Source organism: Cololabis saira, chromosome 7, assembly GCF_033807715.1.
Source record: "Cololabis saira isolate AMF1-May2022 chromosome 7, fColSai1.1, whole genome shotgun sequence".
Classification (NCBI taxonomy): domain Eukaryota; kingdom Metazoa; phylum Chordata; class Actinopteri; order Beloniformes; family Belonidae; genus Cololabis; species Cololabis saira.
The window spans coordinates 10,000,406-10,021,471 of NC_084593.1; the positions used below are offsets into that span (position 1 = coordinate 10,000,406).

General features: G+C 38.6%; 1 protein-coding gene across 5 annotated transcripts in view; it reads right to left on the minus strand.

Moving 5' to 3' along the window:
• The window catches only part of ldb2a (LIM domain binding 2a), a 153,649-nt gene extending 136,222 nt beyond the window's left edge, over positions 1-17,427 (minus strand). For 4 of the 5 annotated variants that reach the window (XM_061724794.1, XM_061724793.1, XM_061724792.1 and 1 more), the window contains exon 1: positions 17,139-17,427. In XM_061724794.1, the coding sequence (XP_061580778.1) occupies positions 17,139-17,270 (132 nt within the window). In that variant the 5' untranslated portion in view covers positions 17,271-17,427. The remainder of the gene's footprint in view (positions 1-17,138) is intronic. The other variant, XM_061724795.1, reaches the window with a different exon arrangement.
• Between the last annotated feature and the right edge of the window lie 3,639 nt (positions 17,428-21,066).

Consider the following 21,066-nt stretch of genomic DNA (forward strand, 5'->3'; position numbering starts at 1 on the left):
TCGGAACTGAAATTGTTTATTTAATTATTAAAATTATCAAAATCAACACTTAAATGGAGTCAGCTAGGATTTCTAGCATAACTGAGGCTGATTTTAACTGCAAATATGAAAGGACATCTAAGATTTACGATATGAATGGTGAGTGTTTTATTTTTTGCAATATGAGGCACAATTTTCCACAAATCAAAGCTTTTACTTCAGTTTACTTCACTTAAACCAGATGAACACAGCTGTGATGAGTAAAGTGTGTTTTTCCTTATGGCAGATAAATCCGACCGTAATGGTTTAGATAAGGTCAACATGGTGTTCAACACCTTTCAGGTAATTATTCACAGCCAATTTCACACTAATACACTGCAAAAAGTGTCTGTACGACAAAGCTTTTCCACGGTTCAGTAATTTCTTGTGTTCTCAAAAGACGCTGAAAGACTTCAACTAATCAGCGGTTCGTGATCAAATCAGACGCTGTCATTTTATGAGGTTTTGTGCAAAAGGTAATCGGAAGTTAATGGAAAACATTTGCACAGTCGCATCGTTGTATTTTGTTTACAAATTATTTTATTTTGAAAGATTTTCCTGCTGGATTTTTTCTTTTTTCATGATGAATCATTTACTGGTTTATTGTATGTAAAGTTTGAGAAATCTGAAATGTTTCTTTTTATGTAATACCTTAATATTTTAAGAAAAAATACAAACTTCATTCATTCATTCATTCATTCATTCATTCATTCATTCATTCATTCATTCATTCATTCATTCATTCATTCATTCATTCACTCATTCACTCATTCACTCATTCCTCTTTTATGCTGTTTCAGTTCTTTGCTTCAGGGTTCTGGAGTCAACCCCAGCTGTCATCAACATGTGGTACAAAATGGACAGATTCCCATGTTGTACTCCTTTTCTTATTTATACTTTACTTTCAGCTGAAGTTGGATTTCACTTTTAAAGGAAATTTATAGCATAAATATGAGATGTGAGTTGATACACTTTACCTACTGTTTTAAACTTTGAACAAATCTGCAGAACACTTCAGAACTTCAGCAGCTTAAATTCGATCAATATGACAAAGACTTTAAAAACATCTGAAAATTATTTTTTACATCCTGCATTGGTTCTGCAAACCTGAAGCTCATTTAGTTCAGTTGAGGCCGGCTTTAAGTCAAGATAACAGCTTCAGATTTATATAGCATTTATCTTAATTGCATAAAAAAAGTGGTCCGACATACAAACAGAAATCTAAGATAAGCGCTCAGAATATAAAGTTTAGCTGAGAGCAGGGAGACAGCACTGTCAGTTCAAGTCTGCAAATGACCATGTGAGGTGTTTGCATGTGTGTGAGCATCTATAGGGCTGGGGGGTGGGGGTGGGGTTGATGCATAGATATTAAAAGAATTCATAAAAATGCAAATATATACATACATATATATTGCTGTGTAAATCTGTAGATGCATAAAAACATACAAGTCCACATCTGAAAAGAAGCATTTCTATACCTATAACACTATAGGCCTGTGTTGAAAAAAATCGATTTCCCAATTCTAAATCGATTCTCATATTAATTCCTAGAAATCGATTCATATGTCTAAAGATCGATTTTTTTATTATTTTTTTTTTTATTTATTTATGTATTTTTTTCTCATCATTACATTACAACTTTTGGTTATTTTTTTGTTTATCCCCAAACTTGGACACAAGAATAACTGGTGCCATGTTTTTGCCTTTAAATATGTTTAAAGGTATGAAAACATTAAAGGGTTATAATTGCATATATTGTCTATATTTCATTACTTTATATACTGTCTTGGGGTTAAATTTTGCAAAACATGATAAAAACCAAATGCTCAAAAATTAAAAACCAAAATAGACAGAAAATGGAACAAATAAAAACGGAATGTGGGAAAAAATAAAACCGATTTCATCCGTCTCTGTTTCCTCCCTGGATCTGTTTGGTAATTCTGACCCACGATGTTTCTGAAAGCAGTTCTATCAGCATTCTGGGAGCTGATTGGTCCTTACAGCATCATTAGCTGCAATACTTGCTGTTTAATCTCAATATAATACTAGTAGTAATATTTTTCATAACTACAGTCATATAATTCATGCAACAGATAAAAAACAGTTTTAATAACACTAACCCAAATCAATATCGGAATCGAATCGGATCGAATGAAATCTTGATAATCGATTCTGAATCTTAAAAATCGAATCGATTCTTGATATTTGAATCGATCCCCAGCCCTATATCTAATAATAATAATAATATTATTATTATTTAAAGAAGTTACAGGAAACAATTCTTTACGACTGCTTCAGATCTGCCAGTGGGGATGTTGCAGATTGGCCCCGCCCACACTGTACTGAGCCAGAACAGCATGCGAGATGCCGACGGTACGAGGCCACCGCCCCTACAAAACCTGCATCCACCCACACCGCCCCATCACCAGGGAACCCGGGGCAGAACCCGAGGAACCACAACCGCAACTGGGCTTTCATGAAGACATGGTTTGGTGTTGCATATCAGGATTTAACAGATGTACATAGATCCAGATGGAGACAAAGAAGTGAAAATTAAACTGAAGCGTATATGACAACACTTTATTCCAGGACTCATGTTGTATGACAAGATAAACCGGAAACTTCAACTTGAACGGCTTTACTGGAGAACTACTGGATCACAAGTTATCCCAGTACGAGACGACTGGCACAAAGGCAGCTGGGAGTCCCACAATCACACAAAAGGGACCGTAATTATGACATTGCAAATGATAATCAAGTTGTCTTTATTGTAATACTTTTATAAACCTAAAGCAAATTTTAATTCCAGGAGATATTGTATCTCAATGGGACTTTCCTGGATAAATAAAGGATAAATAAAAAAATTAAATATTAAAAATTAAATATTAAAGCATTTATCACATTATATCAAACATGCAGTTACATGATGAGTTAAAGTGGGAGCTATAGACAATTTTTGCAACTGGTAGATTTTCAAAATCCACCAGCCAATGTGGCAGGTGGGAAAAAAAGTAATTTCCAACCTGGGTGTATACACACATATATCTAAAATCAGGTATTACAGCAGAATTAATGTGTAACAATAACACTGACAAACAATTTCTTTAGCTGCAACCCTGCAGGCCGACATTATACAACACATTAACTTATAAGGCAGTGTTTCTTCTTTAACGTAGCTGATGCCATTGGATTTATTATTAACAAGAAAGAGCAGTAGTCGTGCAATAGTTTGAGAATTTTCTGTACCAGACGTGCAAAGAATCAGGCGCTTTTCTTCTTATATTCATCATGTTATCCTCATGTTGCATCATATTTGATGTCAAACCCAAAGCCTGCAGTGCAAAATAGACAAGTGGAGGACTGAGTCACTGGTCAATCAAGCGCTATTAAACCGGCCATTATTCATTTCAGAAATGACGTTTTGGTTACAAATTAGGGATGGGCGGTATGGACAAAAAAATGTATCACGATAATTTCTGGCATTTATCCTGATAACGATAAAAAAAATACCAATTCAACTCCACCTTTGTAACTATAAATCTATCACCACATTCAGTCTTTGGAGCCCCCAAAAACTACTCTAAAAGATACTAAATGCTACTAAACTACACCAATAAAGACCAATTAAATGAGTCCACCTGTACTGCAAAACATTTCTTTCTTTCTTTCTTTCTTTCTTTCTTTCTTTCTTTCTTTCTTTCTTTCTTGCTCATTTCTTTCTTTCTTTCTTTCTTTCTTTCTTTCTTTCTTTCTTTCTTTCTTTCTTTCTTTCTTTCTTTCTTTCTTTCTTTCGTTCAGGCTCATTTCTTTCTTTCTTTCTTTCTTTCTTTCTTTCTTTCTTTCTTTCAGGCTCATTTCTTTCTTTCTTTCTTTCTTTCTTTCTTTCTTTCTTTCTTTCTTTCTTTCTTTCTTTCTTGCTCATTTCTTTCTTTCTTTCTTTCTTTCTTTCTTTCTTTCTCTTTCTTTCTGGCTCATTTCTTTCTTTCTTTCTTTCTCTTTCTTTCTGGCTCATTTCTTTCTTTCTTTCTTTCTTTCTTTCTCTTTCTTTCTGGCTCATTTCTTTCTTTCTTTCTTTCTTTCTTTCTTTCTTTCTTTCTTTCTTTCTTTCTTTCTTTCTTTCTTTCTTTCTTTCTTTCTTTCTTTCTTTCTTTCTTTCTTTCTCTTTCTTTCTGGCTCATTTCTTTCTTTCTTTCTTTCTTTCTTTCTGGCTCATTTCTTTCTTTCTTTCTTTCTTTCTTTCTTTCTTTCAGGCTCATATCCTTCCTTCCTTCCTTCCTTCCTTCCTTCCTTCCTTCCTTCCTTCCTTCCTTCCTTCCTTCCTTCCTTCCTTCCTTCCTTCCTTCCTTCCTTCCTTCCTTCCTTCCTTCCTTCCTTCCTTCCTTCCTTCCTTCCTTCCTTCCTTCCTTCCTTCCTTCCTTCCTTCCTTCCTTCCTTCCTTCACGTACGTTGTGCGTGGATTTAACGCAGAACCATAAATCAGCTTTACACAAAAACATCATCAACGGGAATTTATCGTTTTTACCGCAAGATGACAAATTCTTACCGTGGGGAATTTTTTTGACGGTTTATCGTGAACGGTAAAATATCGCCCATTCCTATTACAAATTTGCAGCAGCAGCAGCAGCAGCAGCAGCAGCAGCTGCAGCAGCAGCAGCAGCAGCAGCAGCAGCAGCAGCAGCAGCAGCTGCAGCAGCAGCAGCAGCAGCAGCAGCAGCAGCAGCAGCAGCAGCAGCAGCAGCAGCTGCAGCAGCAGCAGCAGCAGCAGCAGCAGCAGCTGCAGCAGCAGCAGCAGCAGCAGCAGCAGCAGCTGCAGCAGCAGCAGCAGCAGCAGCTGCAGCAGCAGCAGCAGCAGCAGCAGCAGCAGCAGCAGCAGCGTGGTTCCCCTCAGTGTGCTGCTACCATACATTTGTCCCTAGGACAGCCCTGCAGACTATACCAACAGAAAGGGCTGTTATTTGACTGCAGGCTGTGGTGAACCACTTTTTTTCTGATAAGCGCAAAATTTCTGTGGAAAATAGTTTATTATTTCTAACCAGACCGTGGGATTCACAGCAGGACGGCGAGAGCACACTGCCGGCCGCCGTGCAGACTGGTGAATAGTGTCTGTTTTTATCCCCTGGCCGGTGCTCCTTTCAGTTTCAGAGATTCTGCATGAGACACTTTGGTCTGTAAACATACATCTTAAAACATAATTTGGGGCACCGCTCTCTCTCTCTCTTGCAGCTCTCAGCTTGACCATATGTGGTGCGAGTCGGAGTTAAAGCCAGTAAATGTTGTCCCTTCTGTGGTCACTTGACTTAATGCTGATCAAACTCTGTCTGAAGGAAGAAAAAAACACACATTTTATTGTGTTTAAGTAGGGCTGGGGATCGATTCAAATATCAAGAATCGATTCGATTCCGATTCTTAAGATTCAGAATCGATTATCACGCTTTGATTCGATCCGATCCGATTCAGAAACATCATGTAGGGCAGAATTACCAAACAGATCCAGGGAGGAAACAGAGGACGAAAGAAATCGCTTTTATTTTTTCCCCATTTATGAGAATTTGGATTGCATTTATGCAAATGTAACCCCAAGACAGTATATAAAGCAAAGAAATATAGACAATTTATGCAATTATAACTGAAAACTTTAATGTTTTCATACCTTTAAACATATTTAAAGGCAAAAACATGGCACCAGTTATTCTCGTGTCCAACAAAATATTCCTTTTTTGGCCATAAACAAAAAAGTACCAAAAGTTGTAATGTAATGATGAAAAAAAACACAATTTATTTATTTATTTTTTTTTTTAAATCGATCTTTAGACATATGAATCGATTCTTAGGAATTGTTTAAGTGAGCTTTTTAAGGCTTTTTTTGTTCAGCCTTTTCAATGTTTTATGGATATCAGACTTATTAACCGCACGCTGATGGGATTGAAGACCTCATTTTTTGATATTCTTTTAAAAACTTAGGGTCAAAATAATAATTTACTGAACTTCGGTCTGTCCTGTGAAGATGAATTCTTACTAACACAAATTTTCTGCTGTTTCTCTTGATATGATCTTCATCTTTAATCCCTCTCCGTGAATCTAACAGCTCAGTGCCAACTTGACCTCTACACCATAAGCCTATTCATGTCAATCTAACACATTGTGCTGATGGGAACAGATCCACTTTGCTCCTGACAGGAACAAGGGATTTTTTTTTTCTTATAATGAACACTCCAGTTCATCCACTTCCACAGTGAAGCCAATGAGTCAGGTCCCATTTGAATAATGAGAACGACACTAACTATGAGCAACAGACACAAGAATCCAATGAAAGGCCTGCCAATCATTGTTACTGATTGCGTGTCTATCCGCTGAGGAAGAGTGTGGCCATTAGACCCACTGTCTGCAGCGGCAGAGAGGCTTCTGCACGCCGCCCTGTGGGTATTTTTACGGCATCTCCATTAAAATGCTTTTGTTTTCCTCCTGTTTCACCCTCTGTGTTCCAGTTTTACTTACAGTATTATTTAGTATCCCCGGTTCTGGCGTTGAATATCAATGTCCTTTATGCTAATGCCCTCGCATGAACCAGCTGAGGTCGACCAAGCTCCTCCCCTGAATGTTAATCCGCTCCCTCATTTGCATTCGCTTAAGTGTCAAATTCTCCCACAAATCATCGCAAGCGCCTGCAAACATCGAGGTTCTACCCCCCACCCTCCACCCCCCCCTCCTTTGGAACGACAGCACAGAAACAATGTGGTCAGACCTTACGCACGGCATCAAATCTACATCAAAGACTGTTTAGATTGCCGGGTCAAAGCAGGTTCACGTTCACTAAAACGAAGGTAATGGGATAGCAGTCAGTCTGGCGCAGAAATACAGCCGGGCAGGTAATAAGTAAGAATGGAGCAGGTAATAAGGTTGGGATAGAAACAGACCCTGAGTCATCACAGCAGGACTGTTTTAGCTGCAGCGCAGTTATCAGTTCAAAGGTGAGCAATGATCCCGAACAAACACAGACACCCATCGCTTGGACTGTTGCCTTTTCTTCAGCCCTATTTCCATACGAGTGCACGGGCACGTGGAAAGGCTGTGACGGAGACAATGCAGGAAAGAAATTAATAAATAAAAGTCCTATTGCATATCGGAGCAACATGTCAAAATAATTACTGTTATTTGAAAAAGAAAAAAAATCCTCTAAAATCAATGTTAGTGTTTTATAACATAATTTCCATATTAGAGAGGAAAACTGTAATTTCAGTCATTGCTAAATGAAAATAGGGAAATTTTTAGTTTTTTTTCGTTATTGTGAAAATGTCCCTCCTCTCAAATTGCTTCCATCTTCCTGACTTTCCTTCACCCAGAATAATCATTTTTTCATCTAGGAAATGTTCTCTTCATTGACTGATTATGAAAATAAATGCTGATTGAGCAGTCGCTCACTGGATTACATATAAATAAATCATGCATTTTCACTCATTTTTTTGGGGAACAATCAGACGATGTGATCAAAAGAGCGGTTGTCAGACCTCCAATGAAAGAAAACAAGATGTGGCGAGTAAAAAGAACGGTTGCAACTATACCGTGGAGAAATAAATAAAGGTTGGGTAAGAGATATTACGCTATTTCTAAACCAGAGAAGGGGGGGGGGGGGGCAGCCTGGGCCAAAGACCACAACAAACATCACATTATAATTACTGAATAGTTATTTTAGTTTCAATAAATACATTATAAAATTTAATCTTTACAGATTTTCAATCAAATAAAATATTTTCTTACATGATTTTTTATTTTTGTTGGTTTATCAAAGATTTGTCTTCCCTATTTGGTTTTCTGAGTCATATTTTCTGTAAATAATCATCTATTTGTTTTTTTATTCCACTGGGATATATTCATCATTTATAAAACAAATAACCAATTTCTCCCAAAGTTAAAACTACTTTTTCAACATTTCTGGACTTGTCTTTCCTTATTTTATCAAACAAAAGCTGAAAATTCACACGTTCAAAAAAAGAACAGTGAAAATGAATGTGTTACGAGAGGTGTTGCTGCTTATCATAAAACATTTATATACCAATAAACATAATGCTGTTGGGAGAAGCAAAAAGTGTACAGTTGGTCATTTAAATGTAAGGTAAGCAATTTCTGGAGGACATCAAATCTAATCAACAAAACAGGGGGAGCTACGCCCCCCCCCCTCCAGCGATCCCTGAGAAAAACACGCTCCGTCATGAATGTGCATTTCCAAAGCGAGACCAACGCTCCCCCTGTTTGTGATTAACTGGAGCGATTCTTTTACGGCTTGGGGATCGAGCTGCTCCTCGTGTGTTTGTTTCCAGTTTCAGTAAACGTGACAAAACATGTTAATCACCTACCCTAGCGTAAAACCGAGGGGGATGATTGTTAGTTAAAAACGTTGCACCATCACCATCAGCCATCTTCATCAGTGAGTCAATCTTTTTTTGACAATCGCGAAATCAATTTTTGAAGCATACTGTAGCTTTTCAAACATCAGGATTTCCCCCTTTTTTTACAAGAAGACGCAGTGGTGGAAATTGTCGCCATTTCCTGACCAACTGACTAATTGAATAAATGAGCAACAGATTGATAGATAATGAAAGTTTAATTAGCGGTGGGCCTGCGTTACACTTCATCTGTCCACACCTACATGTACACACGACAGGTGATGTTAAAATAAACCCAAAAGTAAGCAGCAGCAAAGCATTATTGTCAAATAAAAAGCTCAAACTGAAAACTAGGGGTGTAACGATACACTAATCTCACGACACGGTACGATACACGATATTGAGGTCACGATAACGATATGATATTATAGCAGTATTTTTTTAACAACCTTGAATGAGGAACATATGACTGGAAAAAATTGTCTTTTACTTGAAAGACACAAAATACAAAACAATGTTGTGCATTTTCCTTATTGTTACAGTTTCAAATTATTTATAACTGTTTTAGTTTTAAAGAGAAAGCCAGGCCAACCATTTTCCTCAAACTGAACTAAAAGTAAATGTCAGGTTTGCATTATGCATCTTCAGTTTCATACAAGTACAAATATTTAGCCACAAACTGAATAGTTTCTCTCATGTATGATTTGACTTTTTTCTTTTCCAGAAATTTAACAACTAAAATTAAATAAGTAAATAAAAGTAAATAAATACATACAATTTTACATCATAAAACAGATTGATTCATGCTCACCTTATACGTGTAAGAGGAGATTTATTTTTGTTAAGAAGGTTATTTTGGTAATTCAGGGTTCATTATTTTATAAATATATTCTTTATATTCTGTAAATCAGGGACTATAATGACACTAGTCAGTTTATCTGTAGTGATTAGTCTGTTTTAGATTGGGCGGAGTGATACAGGTGCTGTGTTGATGTTCTAAAATCCTACACTGTTGAGGGACATTAAAGTACACTGGAACTCAGCAGAAGTTGTCCCGTGTTTATCCTACTCACGACCCGAAAAAGGTTTAATTTAATAAAGTAAGGCTTAACTCTACACCAGACTTAAAAGTTCACAGCATCGGGACCGCAAAACGGTACTAGTTTCTTCTGAGCGGAGTAAGATTTTGGTCCGCGGGTCGAGGCGTGGTCGGCACGCGTGGTCGGATGCGCGTTACTAGTCAGCACAATAGATTAATATTAATAACCCAATATCGCGATACAGTTTGTCATCTCCACGTATCGCGAAATTTCGTGGCACGATATATATTGTTACACCCCTAGTGAAAACTCACAAAAACTAATACAGAAGCCACCAACTGCTTTTCATACATTCAGATCTCTGACTTTTAAAATCATCCAGAATATGGGAGAATAAAAAAATATACAGCTACTGATTAAAGTTTCTGTCAACATTGAAGATAAGTCATGAGACAGGATTGTCTGGCTATGTATATTCTCTCTGCATCAGCCTTTTGCTCACTGTTAGTGTCACTCATGCAGACCGTGGCTTCGTGTCTTGGTATTCAAGTCTGTCCAACTATTCTGCGCCTGCCAGTAAGAGGAGCAGTTGCAACGCAGCCAAGCAAGTTCAAAAGCCTGCTTTATGAATAAGACAAATGGGAGACTTTCCAAAAGTGAGCGAACTTCAATCAACTCCTTCAGCACTTTTTCCAAAAGGTGGTGTCACACCAGGGCTTAGTCAATTCCCCCGTTTAAAAACCTGCTTAAAACGACAGGAAAGGAAATCACACTGAGTCATTTTGCCTCAGCGGTCTGCCAGCAAAGCCTGATCTTATGTACGCTCAGAGCTATTCTTGCACCCAACAATGGCAGCCCTTTTACCATATTAAGTATCTTTGCTTGGGTGATAATTCTGACAAGACCCCTGTTTGCAAGCTTGAAATTCTTTTGACTGGATCAACAAAATATAGCCAAAATACACCCATCAAATAATTGTCACTGCACAATAAACCTCAACGCAAGTTCCCACTATTACATATCCTTTGGCTGGATTTAGTGTACTTTCTGTCCTCAACTGCATGCTGAAAGCTTTTTTTTTCTGAAGACAAAAGCAAAAGCCCCTGCTTACACTGACATCTCAACGGGAGATCGGATCGGAGAAAAGGCCACAAAAATACTGGGTTAACTGTGACGACAAGGGATTCACTTGGCTGTACAGTCTGGTTAAAAACTGGAGCTTTTCATGCCTCGTATTGAGTTTCTTCTCATGATAGTTTATTTAAAAAGGTGTCAAAAACACTGACACTGAAACTTTCAACATGGGCTAAAATAACACTACAACAAAAACGATTTTATTCATGAATTGAACACAAGCTTGGTAAGTATTTCTCAAATATCTTACATATTTTGCAGCAATTTTTGATATTGTCTTAATCAGTACTCGAGTTGTAAAAAAAAAAATCAGGGGGGATGGTGGATTTGATCATATGGGGACAGATAATTTGTGCTGATTACAAATAATATAATATATTACAAATAATAGCAGTGACCAAAACACCTGCAGAAATACTGCAGGAATGACATAGCAGCAGTTAAATGCAGCCTTCTGTAAGCTTTAAATATCCACTGGGCTTACATCAAATACATCAAAACACAAAAATAAAAACTGTTTTCTGAACTTATCAATATGACTCTGTCCTTCACAGGATAAGTAAAATGGATCACTGGAAAAACTCAAAATCTTAACAAGAATATTTGTCTTATTTCTAGTTAAAATGTCTCATTTTAGTAAAAAAAAATCTCATTACACTTACAGTAAAACAAGACTCATCACTGGAAAAAAACAACAATTTTCACCTGTTTCAAGTAGATTTTCACTTAAAATACATTGAAAAATCTGCCAATCGGAACAAGATTTTTTTTGCTTGTAATGAGAAGATAAATCTTGTCCCACTGGCAGATTTTTCTACTTATTTCAAGTGAACATTTACTTGAAACAGGTGAAAATTGTCAAATAACAAGTTACATTTCTGTTGTTATTTTTCTGGTGATGACTCTAAATGTTGAAATAGCAGTAAAACCACATTCATTGATGAAATGACATAAGGGATGGAAAGGGGGGATGGCAGTTTTATTTTTATTTCAGGGGGGATGCCATCCCCCCTCATCCCCCATCAACTCGAGTACTGGTCTTAATTTTAGAGAATATAGTAATAGGTTTTTTTTTAACTGCAACAACAAAAAAAGAATCGTTCCTGTTAACTACATCAGTAGATTCACAAGTCTATGGACCAGCGAGAAGCTAAACCCCAATGAACTATTAAAGAGTTAAACAATTTTGCTGTTTTTTTGAAGATGACGTCCATATTTTTATTCTTCTGGAGAGACGCATCCTTTTCTGTAATAACAGCAGCCTGACACTGCACAGAACCCGACGTGGCCCCCGTCTATATGTGCACAATCTTGTAAAGTTGTCTTAAAAGAGATAACCTGAGCAGCGGTTTAGAGATGACAGGGGCCCCAGAATGATCCTCCATGCACACATTATCATTAAGTGGCCTGCTGCTACTCGTTGCTGGGAGTAAGCAACTCCAGTAAGTCTGCTTCATGGGGAACGTATTATATTTCCCACTCTGGCAATTATCTAGCCCTTAAAAAAAGTCATCCGTGCTGCAAAAGAGTTTTGTTGTGAATTAAATTTAATTGTGCCTTAGACTTGTTTCAGGTGCGACACTCAGTGATTGGAGATATACCTGTCTGAAAACACTATTATGGCCCCACCTACGTCTACCAGCGGTTGCTGCACAACTCTATAACGGCCAGCTTGAATATTAGACTAAATCAGTAATAAAGAGCGTTGCAAAAGAAGAAGACGAGGAGTCACACAGGTGAAGTGAAAGTCCCACAATAGTCGAGCATTTTCTGAAATTAATGCAGGGTTGTTGTTTTTTTGTTGTTGTTTTTTTTTTTTGGGGGGGGGGGGGGGGGGGTTCCAACAGTTGACAAAGTTTCCTTAGGTCTTCATGAAATATCTGACATACTTTTATCAAAATACCAGAGAGATAATAGAGTACTTCAGCTCCCTTTTTAGCCAGGTCTTTACTGTTGAATTAAAAGCAGTAGGGCTGCAGCTATCAAATATTTTAGTAATTGAGTATTCTACTGAAAATTCCATCGATTAATCTTAATCCTAATTTTAAATTCTAGTTAAGTTTTAAGTTAAAGTATAAGATTTTGAGTTTTGGCAGTGTTATAAATAAAATTATGAGACCTGCAGTATTGGAGCACATTAGGCACCAGTGCTGCTTGTTTTATCCATGAATGACTACAAAATTGAAAACTACCCAGTTAGCTTTATTACGTTTTTATTTTTCTGACATTTTCTGCCTTTTCTTTTAGTTAAAACTGTAGCGGGAACAGATGTTTAGAGGAACCTATGTATGTACCGGGTTAGAGGGGGAACATATAGGAGAACGGACCAGAAGAATATAGAGTGGATTGAAAATAAAAGTTAAGCACTGAGCTACATGGAGCTGGACCATTGCAGACTGCCTGAGCACATAGATATATAATATATGTATCTATGCCTGAGCATGGCATGTTACTAAAGCCAAACATATCCACCGCCTCTTTCTTCTTCCTTTACGTGCGCGACGTCAGCGCGCTGTACCGTCAGCGCGCTGTGCCGTCAGCGCGCTGTGCCGTCAGCGCGCTGTGCCGTCAGCGCGCTGTGCCGTCAGCGCGCTGTGCCGTCAGCGCGCTGTGCCGCATTAAATGTAGTCCGGGCGAAATACCTGCTTTGAGCTGGCAAAATTAAACGATTCCTCGAGGCAGAGAAAATTCCTTGATCATTTTTTGTAATCGAATTACTCGAATTATTCGAGGAATCGTTTTAGCTCTAAAAAGCAGCCTGTTTTAGGGCGTGGCTTGAGTCACACGACCTCATCCACTACGACCTCCCCTTCTGCATGACGTGCCTCTTTTAAAACTGCTGGTTTACAACTCAACACGACCCACTTCAGGGGTACAGCAGATGCAGGGCGATTTGAAGTCGTGTCGATATTAACACGTTAAAGCTGCATAATTACTCTCTCATGTGGGTCTGTGATGTCATAGTATCCCGCAACGCTTAATGACTCGCCAGATGACATATTTTCAGACTTATGTGCTGACAGCGTTGTGTTATAATAACGATCTTTTTCATTTTTTTCAGTAACCGCAGACATCCAAATATGCGCTGATGAGCAGAGAAAAACGTTATTTATGTCCCCTTTAACATATTTTGCAGTAATTAATGCTGAAACGAATTTTTTCCACGATAGAATTGAAAGAACTGAAAAAGAAAAAAACTGGTTAAAAGTATCGGCTTTTAAACTCGCTGTTTTTCTTGTGTCTCACAGTTGGCTCGCTTCGGGTACCGTACCCAGAAGCGAGCCAACTCTGTCCTAGCTTCTCTTTTCATCTCATCTGTTCTTCACTTTGCATGGAAATTAGCTGTAAAGTCCAAACCAGGGAGTCGCCGGCGTCCGTTCATTCAGCGTTTTACGGTGAACATACTGCTGCAGCTCGCCTTCCTGAGAATATTAGTGATGCTTTGTAGATTCAAAGCAAAAGTTTCCAGCCATAGTGTTGATGAATGACTTTTCTTTTCTCTAAATTAGTTCGCTGCAAGGTGCCTTGTCTAAATTCACTGGCTGATTTGTTCTTTGGTTTTAATCGTCTCACGGGAATCACATTTGAGCATAAAGACTTAAAACAATAACAAAAAGTCAATTTTTTTAAGTAAATAACTCATATATTCACAACATAAAAAAATCTGGTGCATATTAACAAGCTTGATATGTAGGATTTAATGGGGAGAACGGTGAAGGTAAATCACACAAAGATGCTTATTATAAGAAACTCCGAGGAGAGATATTTCTTTTATGTTCTTTTTCTTTACCACGTGTAGTAATATTTTTTTGTAAAATGACAGCTGCAGTTTTTGCTTTCATGAGGATAATTACTATATAATTTTACTAAAAGCCTGAACTGTGCTATAAGGCACATCTGGATGCAAACAAACTGCAGAACCCGAAACCCAAAAGTCACAACTTCTTCCTCATTATATTCACCACCTGCATTTAATCAAACAATAACTACATCGCAGAGGAAGAGACACGTGATCGACTATGGATCCTGGAGACAGACAGACGGAGAGAAGAATGAAGATGCAACATACACCCAAGAGGAACAAAATAACTAATTATATTATTGTACAATAATATGATTCGGTCCGAGAATGTGATGGATTGAACTGCGACGTGTTTGTAGCACAAATGTCTTGCAAAGTCTGTGGGTTTGTGTGTGTGGACATGGACCGCTGTGTGCAGGAGAATGTGTGTGTTTGTGTGTGCGTGTGTGTGTGTGTGTGCGCGGCGTGATTGCACTGTGTGTCCGGGTGTGTGTGCTACAGGAGTTGAGGTCCGCTGGGGCTCCGCATGAATAATGCATCAGACTGAGGCCGCTGCATCTCAGCAACATTGCCTTGGTTGGTCTGTTTCAAGTTGCAAGTTCCTCTTTAGGAGAGTCAGCATCGTTGTACAAGCTGCTGCAGTAACTCAGCTGGAGTCTGCTTTTAAAAGATCCCCAAAATGACTGCAAAAATATTCACATGAGATCACTGAACTGACATGTTCTTCTGGAACGCTCCACTCGTAAGTGTCTCCAGGGGATCCGGCTACTTCAAACAACAAGATATAAACATTTTAAGAGAAAATAAATGTTAAAAGGTGAAAAAATATGCTTATTTATTAGATAATACAATGGAAAAGCAAAATAAGGGCAAATTAAAGTCGATCTAATAGTAAATATGGTCAAATTCAGTAATTCAAGCTGATCATAATTCATATTTTCCATTTTCTTTGGATTTGTCGACACCAGGATGGGCAAACTATTTACAGGGATCAACTTTGAAGTGCAATGTTGGTGTTTGTTAACATTCTACAATTAAAAAACAAAAAAAAACTGCAATGATCAGTCAGATGATTAATATGAGGTTAAAGTGTTTTGGAGACAAGAGGCTCAGCTGACAGCTAAAATTTGGTTTCCCTTGTATGTTGTTTGTCTCATCTCTTTGTCATCCTCTTCCAGCAGAAGTTGACACATCAGATGAACTTTTTATCTGCGGATTTACACATTTGTGATCACGGAACAGCTGCTGAAGGCAGATGCTCGCTGTGCAACTCACAGTGGGATCAGCAAAGGTTCAGTCTGGATGACACTGTACGCCACACACGCTTAGCGCCCAATGAGTTGAAGCATCAGCGAGCTGACATGACATTAATTCATCACCGTGCAATCATAAATTTACAATCAGCGCCACCTTTCATTGAGAAAAATCCACGCGCAGTGTGATGAATCATGGATCTCTGCTCTTACTGAAACTCTCGCAATGACAGAAACTCTGCATTACTGTTGAGTTTGAGGTGTTGCAGCTTTTTTCATGAACTAAAGGCGAAATGCCAATATGAAAAAGAAGGGGGAAAAAAAACAGGAAATATGTAAATGTATGCAAATCAATTACATGCAATGAAAAGCCTACTTTGCTTCAGTCTGTACAGGCCCACTTGAATAGTCTTTTTAGACTTCTTTCTTTCATTTTTTTTAAAATCCAACTCTTTGTCGGGATTACAGAGTCCCAACTTTTGCAGAATCACGTGTTTAAATCAATGCATGTTAACCAAATACCGGTATTTAAAATGATATATCTTACTGTATGTATACTGTTTGTTTTGTTCACTGCAAAAACTCAAAATCTTAACAAGAATATTTGTCTTATTTCTAGTTAAAATGTCTCCTTTTTAGTCAAAGAAATCTCATTACACTTAAAAAAAGACTCAAAGCAACAAAAGCAACAATTTTCACCTGTTTCAAGTAGATTTTCACTTAAAATAAGTAGAAGAATCCTGCATAGATAATGAGGTTAGAGAATGGGAAGATAAAGACATGGCTCAGAGGCTGAATTTCTAATTTATTTAGCAAAAACAGTCAAAAGCTTGTTTTTAAGACATTTTAAGACATTCATCACTGGAAAAAACATCAATTTGCACCTGTTTCAAGTAGATTTTCACTTAAAATAAGTAGTAAAACCTGCCAGTGGAACAAGATTTTTTTGCTTGTAATGAGAATATAAATCTTGTCCCACTGGCAGATTTTTCTACTTATTTCAAGTCGAAATTTACTTGAAACAGGTGAAAATTGTCAAATAACTAGTTATTTTTCTGGTAATGACTCTTGTTTTAAGTGTAATGATATTTTTTGACTAAAAATGAGACATTTTAACTAGAAATAAGACAAATATACCTGGTAAGATTTTGAGTTTTTGTAATTCCCCCCTTCAACCGGCTGCTATAGGTGAGACTGTGGCCATGCACGAAATTTTCCGCAGGTTAATTGGCCACGTGAAAGCGCCTCCTCCAATTAAGAGTTTTTCCATCCAAAATGCAAATTTCTAAGAGTCGGAAACAATTTTTTAGAGGATGACATTTCTTGCAGACGCGGGTTTACTTGCACCTCGGGAATGTTTGTTACTTTGACATGTCTGATTGTTCCTCCTCTCCTATCTCCCCCGGTCCTCCTGCGCGCACCGGTCCGGTGCGCGCAGGAGGACCGGGGGAGACAGGAGAGGGGGAGCCCGAGGAAGGAGACCCGTCCCCGGATCCCCCGGTCCGCTCACCTCCGTGCGCGCCTGCAGCCGCTTGTTCATCTCGTAGATCCGATACTCGGGCTGGACCATGTAGGGCGAGTGCCTCCTGTAGAAGGGTCCGAAGGGAGAGGAGTAGAACGGGTCGTGGGTCGGGTTGGACATGGTGGTGGTGGCTCGGGCTGACAGATATGAACATCCAGCGGGGGCGCAACAGCCACAGCAGCGCACATGAGGAGCGCGATGCTCTCCGAGAGGACTCCCAGTGCTCGAGCAGCCGCTGTCGAGGCTGAGCTGCACTCTGCAAGTTGGCCTGCCTAGTTCCCTGCTATAATAGCGTGGTGTGTGCTGGAGGAAGAGGAGGAGGAGGAGGAGGAGGAGAGGGGGAGGAGAGGGGGATAGAGGGAGGGAGGGGTGGAGGGGGAAGAGCCGAGGGATGGGTGGAATTTAAGTGGTGGTTGTGGTGGGATTGATGGTGGTGAAGGGGGGGTTGGGGCAGGGGTCTCGTTTCCTGTTCCCTCAAGACCTGCACTCAGTTTTTGCACTCTTGCAAAAGTTCAGTGTTCATTGCATGCTGCATGTTTCTTTGTGTGTTTTTTCCTGTCTGAACAAATGCACTCCAAGTTTCCTTGTTGCGCTGCTGTCACCATGTAACCCACGCTCCTTTAAAGGGGACCTATTATGGCATCTAATACCTATTTTAAACAGGCCTTGAATGTCTTAAAAACAAGCTTTTGACTGTTTTTTGCTAAATAAATTAGAAATTCAGCCTCTGAGACATGTCTTTATCATCTCATTCTCTAACCTCATTATCTATGTGGCTTTCTGAGTGGGCGGGGCTATGATAATGAGGCTCTGTGCTGATTGGCTGCCTGAATGACGCGATACACCGCTATGAAAAAATGGCGGAAGCTCCGACCGGTGGAGTTAGTTGTGGGCGTGGTTTCACGCATCGCTCCTGTCGTTACGCAACGAAAGGGAGCAGAATCTGAACGGCTCGTAGAAGTCACATCACACTGGATGGATCCTCCGAGCGGCTGTACAGACACTGCAGAATTTAGTTGCTTTCCTCCTTCTCTGAGTTGGCAGGCTGAGGGGAGACCACTTTATATATGTTAAAGCAAGAAAAAACGTGTTTTTCATAATAGGTCCCCTTTAATCCAATATTCTATTTCCAAACATGTGCCTTCATGTGCCAGCCAAATATTTTCAGTATATGTCAGATACTGGCTGAACTCCGGAGAGCTCAATCTTCTGATGGATTGAAATGCATGAACCAATTCACAAACGTATGTTGCACGAGTCAGGCTTCCATTATCAGGTCAGAGCTGGAAATGTAACAGGGCTCACCTCGTCCTCTTTCCAGATGTTTTAACTCTGTGATGGTGTGTGACCAAGTAGGATCCACTGACTTACTGTAGCAACAATCGCCACGTTCAGCTTTTACCAACCGTATCCTGTTCCCTCAAGACCTGCACTCAGTTTTGCACTCTTGCAAAGTTCAGTGTTCATTGCATGCTGCATGTTTCTTTGTGTGTTTTTCCTGTCTGAAGAAGTGCACTCTTAGAGTTTCCTTGTTGTGCTGCTGTCACCATGTAACCACGCTCCTTTAATCCAATATTCTATTTCCAAACATGTGCTCTTTAAATCCTGCCAAATATTTTCAGTATATGTCAGATACTGGCTGAACTCCTGGCTGAGCTCAATCTTCTGATGGATTGAAATGCATGAACCAATCCACAAACGTATGTTGCATGAGGCAGGCTTCCATTATCAGGTCAGAGCTGGAAGTGTAACGGGGCTCACCTCGTCCTCTTTTCAGATGTTTTAACTCTGTGATGGTGTGTGACCAAGTAGGATCCACTGACTTACTGTAGCAAAAATCGCCACGTTCAGCGTTCAAAAAAAGTAAGAAAAACAAACTAGAACAACATGAAAGGAGCTGAGATCCTTGCTGCATTTCTGTTTGCTGTATTTGCATACATGGCAATGGTGGTGATAAGTGAGAAATGCAAACTCAAAGAAGATATATCCTGCCTACAGATCCAAACCCAGCAGCCTTTTGGGACTGAGGTACTTTATTTCTATGTTTTGGGGAGTTTCTGTTAGAGGGATCCTTTTGTTGTGCCCCTATAATGTAATGGGGTAGTTCAAACCAGTTACGATGATCCATGGCAATGCATTAATCTGTCATACTTTATGAGACAGAATAGATTTATAAGTCTAATGTTAAAATGATATAATTGTAGGTAGCTTACATTAATTTTACTGTAGCTAACTGAGCTTAATAACACAATGGTGGTGTATAAGAGCCATTCAAGAAAAAAATGTGAGGCAGGGGGACGAATAAAGTACAATAGAAGAAAAAAAACTAGCTGAATTTACACATTTCCAAACTTGTAAGAGTAATTTAGGGAGGCATAATTTAAGTGATTTACAGTGAAGTGCTTAAATAGGTTTTTAGTAGATTTTCAATTAAAAAAGTTTTATTTTATCCCCCAAAACAGCATATTGAAGCTTATCCTGTAGTGTACATTTAACACTATGTATGTATGTATGTATGTATGTATGTATGTATGTATGTATGTATGTATGTATGTATGTATGTATGTATGTATGTATGTATGTATGTATGTATGTATGTATGTATGTATGTCTGAAATCAACAGAAATAACATTGAAACCAACTACATAGGCTATAAAACACTTTCAGGGAGATCCAGTATACTCTGATGTGGTTGTGCACTGTTCCTCTGCACTATTCCTCTGTGAGGCCACAGTGGCACAAATATGACCTTTCTGGAAGAGGGCTCAAAGAAAATCTGTCTTGTTGTCTTACTGCAAGTTGCAATCAGCAGAATATAAAATATTTAATTGAGAGTAGGTCATTGAATTAAAAACTGGCAGATTCTGAAAGCAAAAATCACACAGACTTTTTAAAAAGTTGATGATGAAAAGAAATGGTGCCTTTTTGCAACAGAGGGATCTTGCCAAAGAGACTCGAAATCCCAGTGGATTGGCTTGAGAGGAGCCTGACCGAAACACCAGCGAAAAAAACCATGCAGGTGCCCAAACTTTTGCATTTGTGCTTTGCTTGAAAAAGAAATGTGAGTCCACTGCAGCTAAGACTCAAACACCTGCATTGTTGACAGTAGTTTAATAAGAGACTTAGAGATTCTTGCAGAAAGGTGACTCATGCACTGAAAACCGAGAAATCACATCCGCCTCCTACATGTTTTTTGAAAGACGAGACTAAAAATGATGTCTCAGAAAAAGGTTCCTGGTTCAAATCTCAGCTGAGACCATTATGATTGCATATCCTCCCAATACATGTCTGGGTTTTCTCCAGGTACTCCAGCTCCTGCATGGATGCTGTTTCAGGGACGTTGTCTACAGGACTGTCTCAGAAAATTAGAATATTGTGATAAAGTCCTTTATTTTCTGTAATGCAAAAATGTCATACATTATGGATTGATTAAAATCAACTGAAATATTGCAAGCCTTTTATTATTTTAATATTGCTGATCATGGCTTACAGCTTAAGAAAACTCAAATATCCCATCTCAAAAAATTTGAATATTCTGGGAATCTTAATCTTAAACTGTAAGCCATAATCAGCAATATTAAAATAATAAAAGGCTTGCAATATTTCAGTTGATTTGTAATGAATCCAGAATGTATGACATTTTTGTTTTTTTAATTGCATTACAGAAAATAAAGGACTTTATCACAATATTCTAATTTTCTGAGACAGTCCTGTATACAATCAGGATGTTTTAAAGAAGCAGTTTGTGAGATTTAAGGTCATCTAGTGGTTAAATTGCAGATTACAACCAAATGAACTTCCCTTGCAATGCTGGTTCCTAAAATCCTAAAGATATGAAAGACCATTTGTGAAGCAAGAGTTTAGTTTTTGTGCTCTGGATCCACGCCATGTTGAAATAAATGGTGTATTCAATTG